The sequence below is a fragment of the Amblyomma mixtum genome, chromosome 7 (assembly GCF_055824585.1).
Source record: "Amblyomma mixtum isolate Tamu chromosome 7, ASM5582458v1, whole genome shotgun sequence".
In the NCBI taxonomy this organism is placed as follows: domain Eukaryota; kingdom Metazoa; phylum Arthropoda; class Arachnida; order Ixodida; family Ixodidae; genus Amblyomma; species Amblyomma mixtum.
In genome coordinates this window covers 107,317,574-107,336,147 of record NC_143018.1, presented here as the reverse complement: position 1 = coordinate 107,336,147, position 18,574 = coordinate 107,317,574, and the positions used below count along the sequence as shown (strand labels likewise).

Here is an 18,574-nt window from a genome sequence, read left to right as displayed (position 1 = left end):
CCAGGCGTTCCTGGAGGCGTACGAAAACTGTAAAACTCGTTGGCAGCAGCGTGTAGGTGCGGAAGGGTGCTACCTTGAAAAATTGTAATCGTTTGTACTATTCTCTTGAATAAATTTTGTTTAAAAAAATGAGTCCTACTACTTTCAGAACAGACCATGTATGCCAGGAAGGATTCGCCGTCCTCAATAATAAGAAAAATTAATCGTCTTGTACTACTACATAACACTCTTTCTGGAAAAAATAATATGACTCTACCAGCTTCCGTATGTCGGCCTTCTACGAGGAGAACCCGACACAGTCATAAGTATATGCTTGCACCGGTCTTCGCTAAAACAAACGCTTACAAGTACAGTTTTTTTCCCTCGAACGGTGAACGAGTGGAATTCACTTCCCATTAGTGTATTTCAGTCGACCGATTTCATGGCTGCATTGCAAAATCATTTTTGTGCAAGTTAGCGATGTTGAAGTTCTCATTCGTGCTTCTTTTTTTTGCATTATGTTCATTTCATGTTGCATTGTATACGCTTTTCTGTGCTTTCTTTTTTGTTTGTGGTATGCCCCTCCTGCTAAATCAATAAATAAATAACTACACGTTGAAGACACCCACGAGTCTCTGGAACAGGCATGAATCAAAGTGCAAGCCCTCATTCTGGTTTTCATAGAAAGGCAATTTTAACAATAAAAACTCTCTGGCGCAGGTACCACGCCGAGCGCCACTTGCTCGCTTGTATAATTCCGCGCTGAAATGCAAATAAGCTAGTAGAATGACCGAGCCAAGCATATATCATGGCCTTCATGTAGAAAACGCTTCATTTACAATCCAAGGAGACCGGTCTTTGTCGTAGCGGAGTGTCTGGTGGGCTGTACGGCTGTTCATTGTTCGGGCTAGGAGTACGGAGGGGTGAAGGGAGGAAGTTGGCGCGACGGTGCGGGTCAGTCTAATTTTTTCAGCAGAAAATTCTAATAAAATTTAGTATGGGCAGAGTTCCTGCATGGGGTAGCCCACTCCTGCCGTCACGGAAGCAAAGCCCGTTTCCTTGCATTGCCTGCCTAACCCCTACTGCGGTACTATAGAAGGTTGACAGTGGTCCCCCCTCTGTCGGGGCCATCTTGAAGTCAAATGGCGATATTACGGAAGTTACTCAGAAGGGGGAACCCCACTGCACAAAGAATGCGAGAGTGTCGTCTCGGAACGAGACCTTTTGGTTGGAAAACAAGCCTTGCGGAAAGCTGACTTACAGATTTCCCCAAATGGTCCATTATTGTGCAGGAGTTTGTCGCGTCGAGAGGACGTCGTGGAAAAGCACGTTCGGCGAACTCCTCTCCTACTCAAAAATTCAGTCGTCAAAATTGGCGGACGAAGAGGTTTTGCGCATGCGCGGGACGTTACTGGAAAAGTGGTCCATTCCAGTGTCTCTATATAAAGAAGCGCTTTTGAAGGGTCTTGGGAGTTTACCTTTAGGGAGCTTAGCGGAAGCTTGCACCGCGATCAAAGAAGGCCGGCGCCGTTTGTCAACCTCCGTGGACAGTTCCAGCTGTTTTGGAGGCTTATTGGGGTATGTACCGCTCTATCTGCGCTTACATTGCTATTATAGTTCAGTATGCCCGCTTAGTCTTGCTCCTTTTTGAAATAGAAAATTCGTTAGACGTAAAGGTTAAATTATAGAAATGTGCTGGCGCTGTTGTTGCACCTATGGTAGTCGCCGTATCTGTGGCAGTATGATGTAAGACACTTTGTATGATGTATGATGTAAGACACGCGCATCGTACTGTCGCGACTTGTTCAGTCGCGACAGCCTGTTCTGAGATTCTATGTCGAATCGGCTCATTGCGACTTCACGATGTCAAGTTGTCATAAAAGAGCGTTGCTGCATGGTAGCAGCTCGATGCACGAGCACAGCAGCAGCGCGCCTAGGCTTGAAGGAACTTCGTATGTCAAGGCCGACAAAACCTCCTGCGAGGTATGAGACGACTGACAGACCTGTCCAGCCAGTTGCACTTGACGTTAAGGCCGCGCTGCGCAAGGAGTATTTCGCTGCTGCCGACCGAATCTTAAGTGAAACAAAACAGCGTTTTGAGCTGCCGGGCATGGAACAGCTAGTAAAACTAGAAGACATCTTAACCAGCGCCGCTGGAGGTAGTCGGTATACAGCAGATGAACTAGAGGCGGCTTTGGGAGTGCATGCAGTTGATTTTGACTTGTGCAGACTCTCGGCGCAGTTTATTCTATTACCAACTTTTCTAAACGGTGCTGATTCCACAACAACTCTGGGCACTGAAAATATACTTCCGGCGTCCCTGGCAACTTTGACGATCTAAAGTACGCGAGGAAAAACCCTTTCCACGCAACTTTGGCTGCACGGCCGTAGGCACACACGAGACGGCTATGGGGCGACTTGGATTGGCTAGTCACGACTGTCTAATCATTAATTAGTAATTACATATGACTAACTTCTCATGTCTAATTAGTTGATGACTGGTTAATGAGTAGTTAGTCATGGCTAATTAGTTCATGACTAACTAGTCATGATTTGTTAATGCCTAACTAGTCATGACTGGTTAAGGACGAGTTAGTCGTGACTTGGGCCTAGTAACGACTAGCTACAACTTTCGCTTCATGAGTATGAGCGATTTAAAGGCTTTCGCCTTAAAATAGTGACCGCGGCTATCCATCCGTACCAGGGAGGTTGGCGAGTGTTGTATTTTTTTCCTGCTTTGTGCGTAATCACGTGATGCAAGTGTGTAAGGCCAACTCGTGCTATCATAAACCACGGGATTGACCACACTGTAATGTTTTTACATGTATTTCTAGGTTAAACATTTGTACGAATATTATGAATATTGTGATATCGATGGAAACTACTCCAATCTTAAGAACCTGATGACCATGTCCTTTGGGCTGTAGTCGCTTTGAGAGGTTAAACCCTCATAACAGTAGCTTGGTTCGGGCTATAGTTGGTAACAGCTCTTTGAAAACATAGCGCAAAAAGGACACAGACGACACAGAACTGGACGGGACAGACGCTAACTTGTAACTTCATTTTCGAAAGGCCACCACGTAAAATATATAGGAGCCGATCACTGTCAGTCGATGAGGATGCGCAAAGAGCACAATCAAAAGAACAGTGTGTGGAAAATAAACAGATAATAAAAACACAGTGCCAGGGTGACAAACCAATAGAAAAGAGACTCCGAACACTGAAACTTAAATACAAAAAAAGTGCGCTTTTTTAAAGGTTGTCGTCAAGGTTTAGAGACCAACAAATAACGCGGCTAAAATGAGGAGATAAAAATGTAGTTCGAGTAAAAAGATGAAGGGAGTCTACAAGGCTCCACGCTAAGACAAACATGCGGTGAAGAAAGGCGGAATGACAATGGGGAATTACATTTGAGCATGGCAAGGGAAGTAAAAGCTAACAGAATATAGGCCGAAATGACTGTCCGCGTCGCGTAGCGAACGCTCGTGTTCTTGGAAAGAAGCTATAGCGGCTGTTTGCGCTGCTATGGTATACTTGACGCGCCGCCCATCCGCGCGCTGTCTAGTACGCTCATTTTTCAAGTACACTCTATGATCTGTGCTGTGGTTTCTTAATACGCCACTACTGCTACTACTCTGTTGACGCGGAATGACAGGAAGCTAATTTGTGAACACATTTTTATTGCGAAAGCAATACTGCTCGCACTTTCAAGCCTTCGCGTGACCCGGCCGCAGTTACGTTTGACCTTTAGCGGAGTGAATATGGGCGACCAACTCGCTCCTTCAGATAGCCCGGCTGCAGTTACGCCGCGCTGCGCACCTGCGGCGCTACTGCCGCTGTGACGTCATACCAGCTGTAGATTATGTTTTCTTTCTCTCAGTCGCAACAACATCAAAAACAAAATATAAAAAAAATACCGAAGACGCCTTGAGTCGTCGCGCAGCGGTGTCCGGTAGCCACGCGTGACCTGTAGACGCGGCGCACTGCGTTACTTCAGTTGGAGGCTCTGCGCTTTTGCTTTCGCAACCTACCAGGCTTAAACAATGCTAAGCCTCCGCGAATTGTTTATTAGCGCCACTCACAGTGCGTCGAAATAACTTCGGACGCGCACGCCTGGTCGTGTTTAACGACTCAAGAGAAACTGAAATGCGAGTAAAGCAGCAGCGTTCTTAGTGGAGCGTCGTAACGCCTGACCCGCGCGTCGCATTTTCACGAGTGCACTAACGATCAAAGAACACAGCCACGCTGTCCAGGGAGGGTTAATCTATCGGCGAGCACACGGTGTCGGATATACCAGAAGGCGCTCCACATCTGCTCGGTTTTGTGTTAGCGTCATGGCTGGACATTTGACTTCAACTCTCATATGAACCGCTGTAGAAGAACCTTTATTCCACTGCTCGATGGGTAGCCGTCTGCTCTAAAATAGCCTCCGACTTCTACCTTCGCCTTCCAAAAACGTATCTGTATTCTATACAAGAAACGCCATTAGGGGAGAGCATAATGGCTGTGGACACTTCGGATCTTCAAACACAGGCACTTTTGAATTTTGGTTTGCATAAAAACACGGTAATTATGCGGTTATGAGTTGAACCAGCGAAACTGCGCTAATTAAATAGAAAATAAACGTCATTGCTACGACTTCGAGGACGTCCTTTTTGTGTTTACTGAACCAATTTCTTCGTGTTCATGCAATTTGAGCGCCTTTGCTGGACGCTTCTCTGTTTGTGTAGCAGGGGACTTCCTCCAGCAATTTATCTCTTGAGCTGCTGCGGGAACAGGCACAAGCCTAGGCCGGGCCCGGCCTCAGTAGAGTGATAATGTAGTGGCCCAGGCCCGTGCCCGAGCTTGAAGCCGCGGGTCGGGCTCGGGCATTGAGTCTCCGGTCCGACTCGGGCCTCAGAATGAGTTCCGTGCAGTGCTTTCGGAGTTCCGAAGAAGTGAAGCTATTTTTAACTTCGCGAGTGCTGCATATTTTACTCTCAAACTACCAAGCTGTAAGTTTTCGCCACGACAGATTTCGCAGCAACCATTCAAGCGCAGGGGTTACCAGCATTGAATGGCCATACTTTGAATGATATAAGCGCATACCAGAAGGTGACTGCACACACACGTTAGTTCCCATGCGACCCCTGATAACACAACGTGGTAGCCATTGCCCACTTAGCAACTGGATGTTGTTTCACTATGCCGTTGCACTTCGAAACAATCAGCACAGTGATTTCAGCAGCGATTGTCTGCCTCTTTGCACACTGCCTTCTTACTACAGCTATTGCGCTAAGAAACGCAGCTGTAATGGACACTCTTATATCATCTCAGTTGTGAGCACGGAGATGATTCACCCTACTGCTCACTGGGCTCTCATCCTATGTCTGCGCTTGTATTTTGTTCTTCGTTCTCTCTTACTTTCCGAGGTAGTTTTACCTCACGCACGCACGCACGCACGCACTCACGTACGAAGTACATGCACATAAGCACACTCACACAGAAAGAGACCGCGGCTTTTTCGCGGAATGAACACAACATTGATAACGCAGTAAAACGAATGCAGGTCTGCTTCAGTCGCCCCGCGCCGTTCCAGTGAAGCGCAGGACAAGACGTCGAGCCCTCTTACCGAAGATGGCCATCACGCAGACGACCAGGGACGCCACGACGATGACGCCCGCAGCCCAGACGGCCACCCGGTCCAGGTGGAACAACCCTCTGCCAATCATGGGCGAGGCAGAGATGCTCATTCTCATTAGCACAGCCGCACGTCCTTCGGCAAAGAACTATACTATGGGGACTTTTATGTGAGAGCTGCCGAAAATGCAAGACTGCACTGCCACAGGTGTGACTCATTTTAAAGCACAATGCTATTCTAGCAAAGAAAGATTAACAGTATCGCATTTCCAAGTAGTTGAAACAAGAAACCTAAAGTAACAATGGTCGTATTCGGAAAATAGCTGAACTGTAAAGTAATGCTGCATTGTATAAGGCGCGACATTCTGGACCACGGAACGTAAAAATAAGGGGAAAACGCACCGTCTACAAACGCTACAAAACATGCCTAGCATGCTGAACCCTTCACAAAACAGAAACATTCGCTTAAAAACATCACGTTAAACTCACTGGGTGAGGTTTTCAAAATGTAGTACTTATTTTTATCGATTGTTGGAATGCTTGCATGCTTTTCAAAGGTGAAATCTGCTCGTTCACAGAATCCAGTTTTGTTTTTTGCCATGCAGCGTGCCCGGTATCATGCATGTACTCAGCTTCTCTTTTTCTTTTGCTGTGACGAAGATGCTGTTCATATTTTCCATAATATGAGAACTGTCGTTGTTGCCTTGTCGGCAGCTTTTTCCTCAGGCTCTTGTACTATCTTATTATGTTTTGGTTTATGGGGTTTAGTGCCTCAAAGCTATTCAGGCTATGAGGGACGTTGTAGTGGAGGGCTCCAGATAATTTCGTCCACATCAGGTTCTTTTACGGGCACTGACATCGCCCAGGGCCCGTATTACGGAACTTTGTCAAAATTCTGTCAAAAGTTATTGACAGTGACGTCAAAATGACGAAACGATGTGACGTCGACGCTTGACGCAAAATTGACGCAACGAGGAATCAGCCAATTACAGCAGAGCGGCGCCACGGAGCATTTGTCTGCACGACGAGAGACCGTCTGCTAAATTTTTGCTGAAAGAGTAAAGAAATGCACAGTGATAAAAATTATTATTATTTTATTTTGCCACAAAATTATGTTTAAAGCCAAAAATATCACGAAAAACAAGAAGCGCAAGAAGTTAGGCTATTAAATTTGCTGGTGGGTAACTTTTGCTGCCGCGGGGGTGCGCAGACGGCGGTAAAACGTCAACAAGCCGCTATGCACGGAAACAGCTGTTCCACGCCTTGATACTGTTTTCTTACGCGGCGTCGAAAATCAAGGTACTGTGCGGTTGGTCTAAGTGCGGAAAAATCGGCGAAGCAAACTAGTTAAGGTCTGTGTTGTTCGGCTCTTACGATCGATGACAAAAGTGTGAAAGCGTGAAGCGTTGCAGTACGTGATGTGTGGTCGTCTCTCTTTTTCCTCGACCGGGAAACAGAAGACCACGAAGTGCGATTTGCAGGGGAAAATAAAGTTCTTTGCCAGCATAAGCATGTTTTATTTGTATGTAGCTGTGGCACAGAGGTTACGTCGGCTGCCGAAGCTTGCATGAAAGCCGCCGGTCGCAAATAACCGCAATGCACACAGCACCCGCCGCTGCACCGACAGCGCACTCGCACGCATACCTTCCAGTTCATCGGCGAGTTCGTCGCACACCCACAACGCAGTCTGCTTCTCCAGTCGAAAAAGACGTCGGAACAGCTCGTCCGGCAAATCAAACGCGTCTTCGTGCGCCCTCCTTCGCCGTTGCTCGCGTCGCCGCAGCCGCCTCAGTCTTACAGCCACATACGCCGCCGCTGCCGCCGCCGCCATTTTCTGTCAAAAACTCAACGGTCCAATTTTGACCGCCTCGAAGCCGTAAAAAAAAAAACGTCAAAATGCACCTGCATAATTAGGTGTGCAACGTCACCACTTCTGTCATGTCCGTGACGTAAACGACAGCCACCCATGACGCAAGAAAGCAACATGGCCGCCGGCCACGGCCGACCAATAGGAGCGCGGCTACGGGGGGGCTTTTTGACAAGTTTTTGACAAGTTTTTGATTTGACAATTCCGTAATACGGGCCCAATACACGGAGCTTCGCCTCCATCGAAATGCGACCACGTGGCTGGGATCTAGACCGCGCCTTCCTTGTCATCCTCCACTTGACTATCTATGTTTTGAAGTGAAGGTTGGAGAACGTACGCTGAACGCTGCCGTCGTACATGGAGGACGCTGAAAAACTTAGTGGACGCATAGGCAATGCAGAGTCTGGTTTGGCGATAGCACAAGAATCTCGCTGAGCTCGTTAAGAACAACCCAGCAAGACTACATACTCTCCTACGTACGCTAATCGAAATCTATTAGTCGTTATGCTTCAAGTCTCTTCTGTTGTATTTAGCGTGCGCCGCAAATTCGCGGAGCGCCCAAAGTGTCTCCGAGGGTGCCACCACGCCCGCTAAATGTAACGGCAGAACTCTGGCGGAGCCGTACGTGCTACCAGACCAAACATCAATTTGTCGAGCCGACGAGCTCTTTACGCTATCGCTAGAGGGCGCTTGCGCGCCCGTTAAATTTAGCCGCGGAACTCTGGCACAGCTGCACGTGTTGTCAGATCAAACATTACGATTCAAATCAACTTCTCAAACCGACGAGCTCTTTATGCTATCGATTCAAATGTGAACTGGAAGTCGATACTCCGCTATCAAGTAACCGCAGCAGCTGTGACTGACAGTGTGCACGCGTGCAGTGCATCAAGCCTTTTTTTTCATAACATTTGGGATGAGGTCACAGTAAGGGCACATCTGTTTTAGGGCGCATTGTCTCCGAGGGCGAAAACCACGCCCGCTAAATTTAACGGCAGAACTCTGGCGGAGCCGTACGTGCTACCAGACCTAACATCAACTTGGCGAGCCGACGAGCTCCGTACGTAATCGCTAGAGGGCGCTTGCGCGCCCTTTAAATTTAGCGGCGGAACTCTGGCGCAGCTGCACGTGATGTCAGACCAAACGTTACGGCCCACACCAGAGAAACAACTTTATTGCCATAGATCGGCGGGATTTAGGGCAGGTGGGCTTGGTGTGGCCCCCAGGTGGGGGCGACTTCCTGGGCCCACGAAATGAGTGCCAGTTGGATGCTCTTGTCTGGCCTTTTGAGGAGTTGGTTCCATCCGTCTTCGGAGGGAGCTGGCAGTAAGGTTCGAGGGGGCGGATTTCCCGCGCAACCCCAGAGGATGTGAGCCTGGGTGGCGATTTCTCCCTGGTAACAATTTTGGCAGACGGGGTCGTATTCCCCGTCTGTGATGAGTGAAAGTCTAGAATGGCTAAGGATAGAGTGTGTCTGCAACCTGCGGAGCAAGGTGGCTTGCGCTCGATTCAAGTCGGGGTGTGGAGGCGGGAACTGGCGTCTCATCTCTCTGTAGAGGTTGGTAATTTCGGCAAAGGTCTGGGGAGCCTCGGCAAGAGCGTCTGGGTCCGTGGGGCCGGCCGCCCGGTTGGTTAGTCCTCGGGCTAGTCGGTCGACCCCTTCGTCCACACCAACCTGGCGAACCGACGAGCTCTTTATAAGTAATTGAAGCAGCTGTGACTGACAGTGTGCTCGCGCGCGTGTGCGCGCGGGGTGCTTGACGCCTTTTGTTCATAACATTTAGAATGAGGTCACAGTAAGGGCACTTTACAATTGAAAATTTCCAGATCAATGCCGCGGTACAAAAAGAGGATTAGTCTTGACTCTTTATAATAATACACATACGAAGACGAAACAAATCGCTTCGGAAGTGTTAAGCACCGAACAGAGCTCAATGCCTAGGCCAAAAAATAACTCTACCTTGTTTAGTTCTCGCCAAAAGTACCTGCACATATTTTTCAAGCCTTTATCGTGTTACGTGGAGTAACTGCATATACGACCTAAAGCAGGGAACGATAATTTAAGTTTTTTTTATTTTTCGCTTTTACCCAATTCTTGCTCTCCGATAAGACTAGTAAACATCGGGTTAAGCCCTATTTATACCCAAAAATGGGCCATGAGGAAAATGTAAATTTTTAGAGCACAAGGCCGAAGGCACACAATGTAAACTGACAGACGGATTTCACTACTTCTGGAGGGTTGTTTTCAGTTACATGTTGATTTTTGAGTCTGTTCTTTAAAGCTTGCTATCTGCAGCTTGGCTAACCAGATAAGTTTGAAAAGTAAGTATCTAGCGAGAGGTCAGTGCACACGCACTGGCCGCACGTCTTGCTACCATCGTTCTCTGTAGCGCTACCCACACCAACGATGACTTGCTTCAAGGCTTTGGCGCTTTTAACTTGGATGCCGTGGCGCTTAATGAATGCTTTCGCAATAAAGGCAGCGAGGTGTGGCCTAAAAGAGCAGTGGAAGGTTCCATATCGGCAGGCAAAGTACACGACAAAATAATCGTCACAAATGTAAATAAAAAGAAAAAAAATGTCTGGATTTTTATTAAAACAATTAACAAAAAACAAGGTAAGTTGTGAATGTACAAGAGGTAATAGTTTTTGCTCAAAAAAGGGTATTCTGAGAAAAAAATACGTTTTTTTTTCAATGACCATGTTTCTACTGGTATTTTTGATCCAGAAAAAGCCCTCCTATCCCCCCCCCCCCCTTTCCCTCCATTTCGAACGTACCCAGGAATTCTGGACAAAATCATTTTAGAAGGGGAAAGAGTTTATGAACGCATTTTTTTCGTATATTGTACTATTCAACTATCAAAATCAATATATCAGCATACCTCCCGTCGGCAGGCGTGCATCTTTTTGCTATTAACGTTTTTGCTATCGTCAAAAGTGTTCCCGATTGGTTTTCTACGGCAGTCTTCACGGCTCGATGCGAGAGACAGAAAAAAATTTGAGATTTTGCTGCACATTGCAAGAATGGACCATTACCTTCCATATTTTCATAACAGTACCTTACAATTTTCTAATATTCAAAATGTTTGTCGAAGAAGTTTCAACATGCAGAAAGGAAAACAGAGTCAACCACCTCGCGGCTCGTGGGGCGGCCACAGACTTCTGACGATTGTGACACGAACTACTTTTGCTGCTCAGAATAAGGAAGTAAGAAATATCAGAGGAATTTCAAAAACCGGAATCATGCGACAATCAATTGATTTAACTTACCGCGTTTTCTCCGGGTATGCTGAAACTGATTTTAATGCACCGGGTCAGTTCTCATATAGGTACTGATTTGGTGTTAAATAGCACTATACCGCAATTACTAAAATGAGTTAAAAGGTACGAATAATGACAATATTTCTTCGATGCATAGGTAATTGATTACTCCTTCTTCAAGCGATAACAGAAAGGTTTGGTTTAGCTTAGATTGGTTTATGGGGCTTTAACGTCCTAAATCCACTCAGGTTATGAGAGACGGCGCAGTGAAGGGCTCCGGAAATTTCGACCATCTGGGGTTCTTCGACGTGCACTGACAGCGCTCAGTACATGGGCCCCTAGAATTTCGCCTCCATCGAAATTCAACCGCCGCGGCCAGGAGCGAATCAGCGTCTTTCGGGTCAGCAGCCGAGCGCCATTATCACTGAACCACCGTGGCGGCTTAATAAAGAAGGTACTTAAAATGTAAGGTGATGAAAGAAATCAGTGCGTAGTTTGATAATCCGCGTATTTTGTATGGTAATCATTCAAACTCGCCACAAGCACGAGCACAGTCGCACGAAAGGCCACCATAGCGACGGCGATTGCGCTTATGTACCAGGAGAACGAAAAAAGAAACCGAAGTGTATAGAACAAGAACGCACAATAGTCGCGAACTCGCACGCAGCATGCAGAGCGTATGCGACAAACGAGCTGTATACAAACAGGTGAGAAGGATAGTATGCGATCGCTAAAACCCGAAAAGGTGCCGAGGACCGAGGATACAGATAGTGTTGACCCCTGGACATGCGTCCCTCCCTCCCGTGCAACTATAGTGCGCAAATGCGCGAGCCCGAGTTCCAACCTTCAGGCACTCACAAGAGATGTGGGTCGATCGTAGAAAGGGGTAAGAAACAGACAAAGGAGAAGCCTACAAAGAAATGCTAAGCACATAAAGAAGAGCAGTACCCCTCAAACCAAAGCTCAATGCCATGGCCTGCAAAAATACAAATGCATACATACCCAAACCTTTATCATAAGCACGTACTACACCTGGACCTATACCCACCGTTACGCCCTAACTTTAACGAGAACAGATCGACCCTTTACCGCCTGTTATGTGTCTGGCAGGCGCCCCTGGCTGGATCCCACCTACAGAAAACCCCACTCCAGCCTCTTGGGGGTCGGATCTGTCCAGCTGTCGGCCTGATTAGCGGAAGCTAATTGAACGGGCCGCTCGGACGTCTGCAGTCACCGAAGCCCCAGCATAAGGGTCCAACCTGGGGTGTAGGTAGTGTAGCAAAAAAATGATATGAAGTTCTCCTCAGTGCGCGTTTAACGCCATCGACCTGCCTAGTGCGGCATTCTGCAAAGTGCGCGTTAACGTCATTTTTTTTTAATAAAACAAAATGAAGTGTTGTCGCAAGCTTTATCGTTTGGAAAAATCAACCAAAATGGGTCCCATAGAGAGTTATAGTACAGCGTGATCCGCTACAGCGAACCGGTTCCGCGGGGCACCGCTGCGCGCGCGCTGATTGGTCCCAACGCGGCAGGCGCGCCCGCAGCTGACGGATACGTGGTTCCATCCGGCGCCCCCAAGGCGATCTGCGCACGCGCAGTGGTGACTCGCGGAAGCGGATCACGGTAGCATATAGCAGATCGCAGTAACTTTCTATTGCCACGGTGAACCCTTTCTTACTGCGCGCATGGACTTCAACGGCGATGAAACGGAGCTAAATATTTTCAGCAGAACTTTCTCTACATGTCCTTTAAGGCGTTATTCCAACCAGAACCATTTTCTAGGCGCAGAAGCCTGTGACCGGGCGGTGGCAAGACTGACATATTGGATTGGTGTAGCACGTATATTGGGCCCCGTGGTAGGAGCACGGTGCGCGTGTTAAAGCTCCCGCAACGCACATCGGCGGACTATAAACGCACGATACGTTTTCCTCCGTATACACGGTGGTAGGAAAGTCCGCTGGCATGCGATAGTTACTGCTAAGGTCATATGTGGCTGCAACGAAGCAACGGCTAGAGCGAAGGAATCACGGTGCACTTCGACTTTGTTATAACGAGTTTCAACTTTATTTCGTAATGAAATGTATCCTTGTAATGAGCCCTGCATTAAGATTCGTCTTTTCGTTAGCTTCATAGCTTTAGCTCCACAAGTTAGTACTGTAAGTACGCAACTTTTACGCACCTTTTTTTCTACATAACTGTAAACTGCTGCTTGTGAGCTGCGTTTGCCTACCGAAGGCACTCCACTCCATTCGTGTACTCTCTCACGGTTCGCATCTGCGGTTTACAAGTGTTTCTCGCTGCTTCCTATGAAAGTGTTATTCCCGTGCATGCTGTTAGCTTCATTTTTGCTACTTAAGCTAACCGCGTTACATGTTTTAGCGGTTCTTCTATAGTGGTGCCTGTTAGGCTTAAAACATGCGGCCTGTTTTGTCAGCCACTTGGAAATGGAGGGTGCTGTGGTACACGGTTCGCTCCTACATGTGGGGGCAGTGTGTATGCCCCTTTGGATGCGCTTCTACTCTAACTTCCACGCTGCTGCTGCCATCCAGTGTACTTTCTTCTGTTGTTGCTGAGCGTCTTTACCAGTTGCGGCCACCGTATCCCAGCAAACTTTTTAATCTTATCCGCCCACCTAACTTTCTGCCGCCCCCTTATACGCTTGCCTTCCCTTGGAATCCACTCCGTTACCCTTAAGGACCACCGGTTATCTTGCCTTCGCATTACATGCCCTGCCTAAGCTCTCTCCTTCCTCATGATTTCTACTAGGATATTATTAACCCGTGTTTGTTCCCTCGCCCACTCCGCCCTCTTCCGACCTCTTAACGTTACACCTATCATTTTTCTTTCCATAGCTCGCTGCGTTGTCCATAACTTATGCTGAACCCTCTCAAAAGGACATGGTTAATTGGAGAGACATGGCAGAGGCCTTTGTCCTGCAGTCAGGCTGATGATGAGGATGACGATGAGCGTCTATTCCACGTTGAGAAAACTAGAAAAAAAAATAGGGTTGAATTTCAGCTTTTCCGGGACACGTTAGAACAGGACATTCGAAACGAGTTGCGGGAAATTAACACCAGTCTTTCAATCACCAGCGAAAATCTCGATGAATTCGCGACTGAACTGAAGGCAGTTATTGAGAAAAGAATGCAAAGTTTAGAAAGCAGTATGGTCAGTTGGTTGAGCGGATCAAAATAAATGAATCACGAGCACGCAGTAAGATAGGAGAACAAACGGCGATAATAAGAGAGGATCAATTTTGCGACATCCTAGAAAGCTTGGTGAGGCGTTTGATGGTGGCGCTATGATTTGGCTTATAGCAAGAGGCTTAGGCAATTTACACACTGATAAATAACTTTCTAATCAAGCATTCTATGCTAGCTGACTGCTAATTTCGTTTGAAACAGAAAAGGTGGACGGAAATGGCACTGGTAAAACAAAAATAAATATGTAAAGCATTTGGAAACGGGCTTATATTTTCGCAACATGCTCAAATATTTCAAAACAATTGTGTCTGGTCTGTCATTAACATTTATTAGAAAAGTTAAACCATTGCGCCATTACAGGCGCCAATATAAAATGGAATCATAATAAAAAACTGCAAACAATTTGTAATCGATAACTGTGCTGTTTTAAGATATCAACTAAATGAATTCCGGTGTCCCGGAGGGCATCATTCTAGGTCCCGCTTTATCCCTACTCCATGTAAATGATATAATTCCACTACCCGTTTCGTTAAGTTTTATTGCATTTGCTGATTAAGTAACATGCTTACCACCGGCAGAACTGCTGATGAGTTAGCGATATTTGGTAATAAATACCAGCTGGCCTTACTAAAATAACGTAGAAAAACTATGGAACTTTCGGAACTAAGGAACTTTTACAGGGTGGAAATAAAGTTGAAGACGTGCCAACTGTCAGGTGCCTAGATGTTGCTATTTCAGACACACTATACAGGGACGCGCAGGTTGACAGGGTGCAAAATAAAGTGAATACAGTAAATGGCATCTTATGTCCCAATGGACGGACTCTACCTCCTAAAATTATCTTTATATATAGCACTTTTTTATTACCATCCCTCACATACTGTTTCATTATTCAGTTAACTGCCCCCAAAAAGAACACAAAAATTAATGCTTGTGCAAAAGGGCACAATCAGACTTATAGCAAACGCGCCATGGTGTTCGCATGTACCACCGTCAGCACGCTTAACAAAGAACGCTCGAGAGCGTGTCTTCCACTGACATTAGCGCCTCTGGGCGTCGGCCGCTGGGTCTTTTGCACCCTGTCAACCTGCGCGTCCCTGTATAGTGTGTCTGAAATAGCAACATCTAGGCACCTGACAGTTGGCACGTCTTCAACTTTATTTCCACCCCGTAAAAGCTCCTTAGTTCCGAAAGTTGCATATTTTTTTTTACATTATTTTAGTAAGGCCAGCAGATATTTACTATCAAATATCGCTAACTCATCTGTAGTTCTGCCGGTGGTAAGCATGTTACTTAATCAGCAAATGCAATAAAACTTAATGAAACGTTTAGTGTAAATATATCATTTACATGAAGCAGGGATAAAGCGGGACCTAGAATGATGCCCTCCGGGACACCGGAATTCATTTAGTTGATATCTTAAAACAGCACAGTTATGGACTACAAATTGTGTGCAGTGTTTTAGTATGATTCCATTGTATATTGGCGCCTGTAATGACACAATGGTTTAACTTTTCTAATAAATGTTAATGGCAGACCAGACACAATTGTTTTGAAATATTTAAGCATGTTGCTTAAATATAAGTCCGTTTCCAAATGCTTTAAATATTTATTTTTGTTTTACCAGTGACATTTCCGTCCACCTTTTCTGTTTCAAACGAATTTAGCAGTCAGCTAGCATAGAATGATTGATTAGAAGGTGAATCAGGGTACAAGCTCTCTCCAACCGCCGCAAATTCACCGTGCAGCATGGCCTCGGACTCAGCGCCCAGCGCTCGGGGGCTGAAATATGAGCGCAGGACTCGGAATACAGCGTTCGCGTTAAGCGTGCTGACGGTGGTACTTGTACTACATTTACATGTACTTTACTGATTTTGGCGCTATGAAGCGAAGGCGTTTTATTTGACGTCTGTGAGTGAATAAACTAGCTGCATCCTGTAAAAAAAGTGCAACTCTCCAAATGCTTCACATGATTCCTTATATTCCTTCTTTTAACATACGCCAGCGTATTTCATGATCTTTGCCATTGTTTCATATATTATACCAAATCGCTATCCCGCAACTTAATGTTGCTCAATGCCCTCGAGGATTATAATTTCATGCTTGAAAACTTCAGTGAATCTCTTATTTCAGTGCTTCATGTTTTTGAACAATCAAATCAAGAGAAACATCTTCATTGCATAGATTGGTTCTGACTTCGTTAACGTTCTCAATGAGTCAAATTAAGTTCAACATCATAATTACACGTGCTATTTGTGAATTTGTTCCTGTAGATGAAAGTTTGTGTGCGCCTTGCACTTAATTTCCTGCGCTCTGCTGCGTGTTCGTAACCTTTAGCGCAATATAGCCAACATACCCCTTCGAAAGGTGATGCAATGAAACAAGCTGCAAACGGCAGCTTTTTTTTATTTCATCGCTTCTCGAAGGTATATGTTTGCTACGAGAGAAATAAAACACTTCACTTCACAGCTGTTGCTCAAAGTTTTTCATCCTGAGAACAGTTGTGTTTCTCGGAGTTGTATTTAGTATTACAGTACAAGCCACACTGATTATTGTCCACAGCAGAACTTACCGCTCGACAAACCACTTGTGCTTGTGGCAACGTCGATCTTCTCGGGGCTTTCTGCGATAGTTGAAATGGTTTAAAAAAATGGGTGTTAAATCGAAAAACTATCTTCGGAAATTCGAGCGCAGCGAAACGTCGGAACACCTGGCGAGTTTACCATTGTTTATGACGCTGACTTAGAGAAGATATAATGAAAGAACCGTAGTATTAAACGAAACAGCAATAAAAACAACAGTAAAAAAATTATCAACGTTTAAAATTTGATGAGTTATGCAAGAACCTAGCGCTAACAACATTGGCGTTGTGCTAAAGATGCAGTGAAAACTGCGTCAGTAAAAGAAAGCAACGTCACACACGTAGTACGGCTTAATAGCTATCGTAGCCCTTCTGCAACATCTCTAACCATAGAGTTTCTTACTATTACCTGGAGGGAAAGCTGGCGGCGCTGCCCTTCAGCCACCATGGACGCTCAAAGCATCATGGGGCGGTGAGCTACTTGTTGCGGAACAGTCGTAGTTTTTCGGGAACATAGAGTGGCACTACTAAAACGTTTCATTCCGAAAACGTTGTTTGTGTCTGCGCAGACGACTTTCGCGCGAACGCAGTGTGCAAAAACCATAGTAGTCCAAACGCATAGACACACGACGCCAATAAAAGGTTTCACTTTTCCGAAATGCCATTAAAAAACTTCTTAAAGTATCTAAGCAACAACATTTTTTTAAACATATTTACTTTTAAAAATGCGCCTGTTAATTACGAAATATTAGTTTTTATAGTGTTCATTACTTGGCCAATAGGAGAGCGAGTCGTCTCTTATTTTGGACAAACTTTGCACTTAAATGCTTCTCTGCTCGTTTGTTGCAATCATTAGACAAGATTTTCAATGTTAGGACGTTTGTAGTTATCACACAGCTTTATTTTTTGTTATTTTTTGGCCAAAAGTTGCAGTTCCGCAACAAGTAGCTCACCGCCCCATGATGCTTTGAGCGCCCATGGTGGCTGAAGCGGTCTCGAGGGATCTCCATGCAAACTCCCATAGACGGGCTGCCAGCTTTCCCTCTAGGTATAATAGTAAGAAACTCTATGTCTCTAACGCCTCCTTCTTTGCTATCCCCCTGACTATGTGGACGTCAAGGTCAAGGTTGCGGATCTGCGGGTTGGAGCTGTTAACAACTACCGATCTAATATAGTGATATTAACAACAATAACCAATTACTCAATCTTTATTTGCCCGTGCAGGAACAGCCATGGTAAATAAAAATAGAAACAAGAAAACTTTCCACGAAAAAGATCAGGCTTTATGAACCAGAGTTTGTAAAGCTTCTAAAGCCTTGAGCGAAAGGGCGAAGTGAATGCACGATTGCATGCTACAGCAAACAAACAGTTGAATAGGGAGGCTGAGGTGGTAGCAGGGTTCTTTGATACAAAAAAGCATGAAATCATCATGTTTGCAGTCCGAACAGTAATATTACTCGGCGTATCCTTTGGTCTTCGTTTGCCTTGTTTTCCAAGCGAAAATAAAGAAAGGAAAGAAGTTGTACACCGAGTAATTGATATCTGCAATATTAAACAATAATTCGCGTTGGAAGCATAAAAACCTAAGAAACTTTGTGAGTTCGCATTCACTTGATTTTGGAAGTAATCAACTCACCGAGCGAACTTGAGGACGACACTGGAGCGGCTGGAACTGAATAAGGAAATGTGAAGCGGTTATATTTGTAGTGTACTGTTGGGTATGGCGTATAAACGTAGAATATCAGGGCCAGGGACAGTAGACAGTGTGTTGTTGAATCCTAGTGGTTTCATAACTGCAAAGTGGATTTAGTATACGTGGTTGGAAAAAGATTATAACCTTTTTACGAAAATCGCGACGCTGCTGACAGCGACAGCTGTGGCCGGTCACTTCAATACAGCTGCGATATTTATCTTACTCTGGCACAATATGATGGCCGAAGCATTACGCACAGTTGTAATCGTGACATAAATGTATGCACAAACCGCAGATTCATTGTTTTGACTACAAAATAATGTTAATTACAGTAAAATTCACAGGTTCTCTTTCCTTGCACCAGAGGTGCCCCG

At 45.7% G+C, this 18,574-nt stretch overlaps 1 protein-coding gene across 1 annotated transcript in view; it reads right to left on the bottom strand.

The window, feature by feature from the left end:
• LOC149337140 (uncharacterized) overlaps nt 1–18,574 on the bottom strand; it is a 45,240-nt gene that overhangs the window by 19,547 nt on the left and 7,119 nt on the right. The window contains exons 2-5 of the mRNA XM_089554332.1: nt 16,499–16,549; nt 15,668–15,708; nt 10,733–10,757; nt 5,591–5,679 (exon numbers count right to left, since the gene is read on the bottom strand). Coding sequence (XP_089410458.1) covers nt 5,591–5,679; nt 10,733–10,757; nt 15,668–15,708; nt 16,499–16,549 — 206 coding nt within the window. The remainder of the gene's footprint in view (nt 1–5,590; nt 5,680–10,732; nt 10,758–15,667; nt 15,709–16,498; nt 16,550–18,574) is intronic.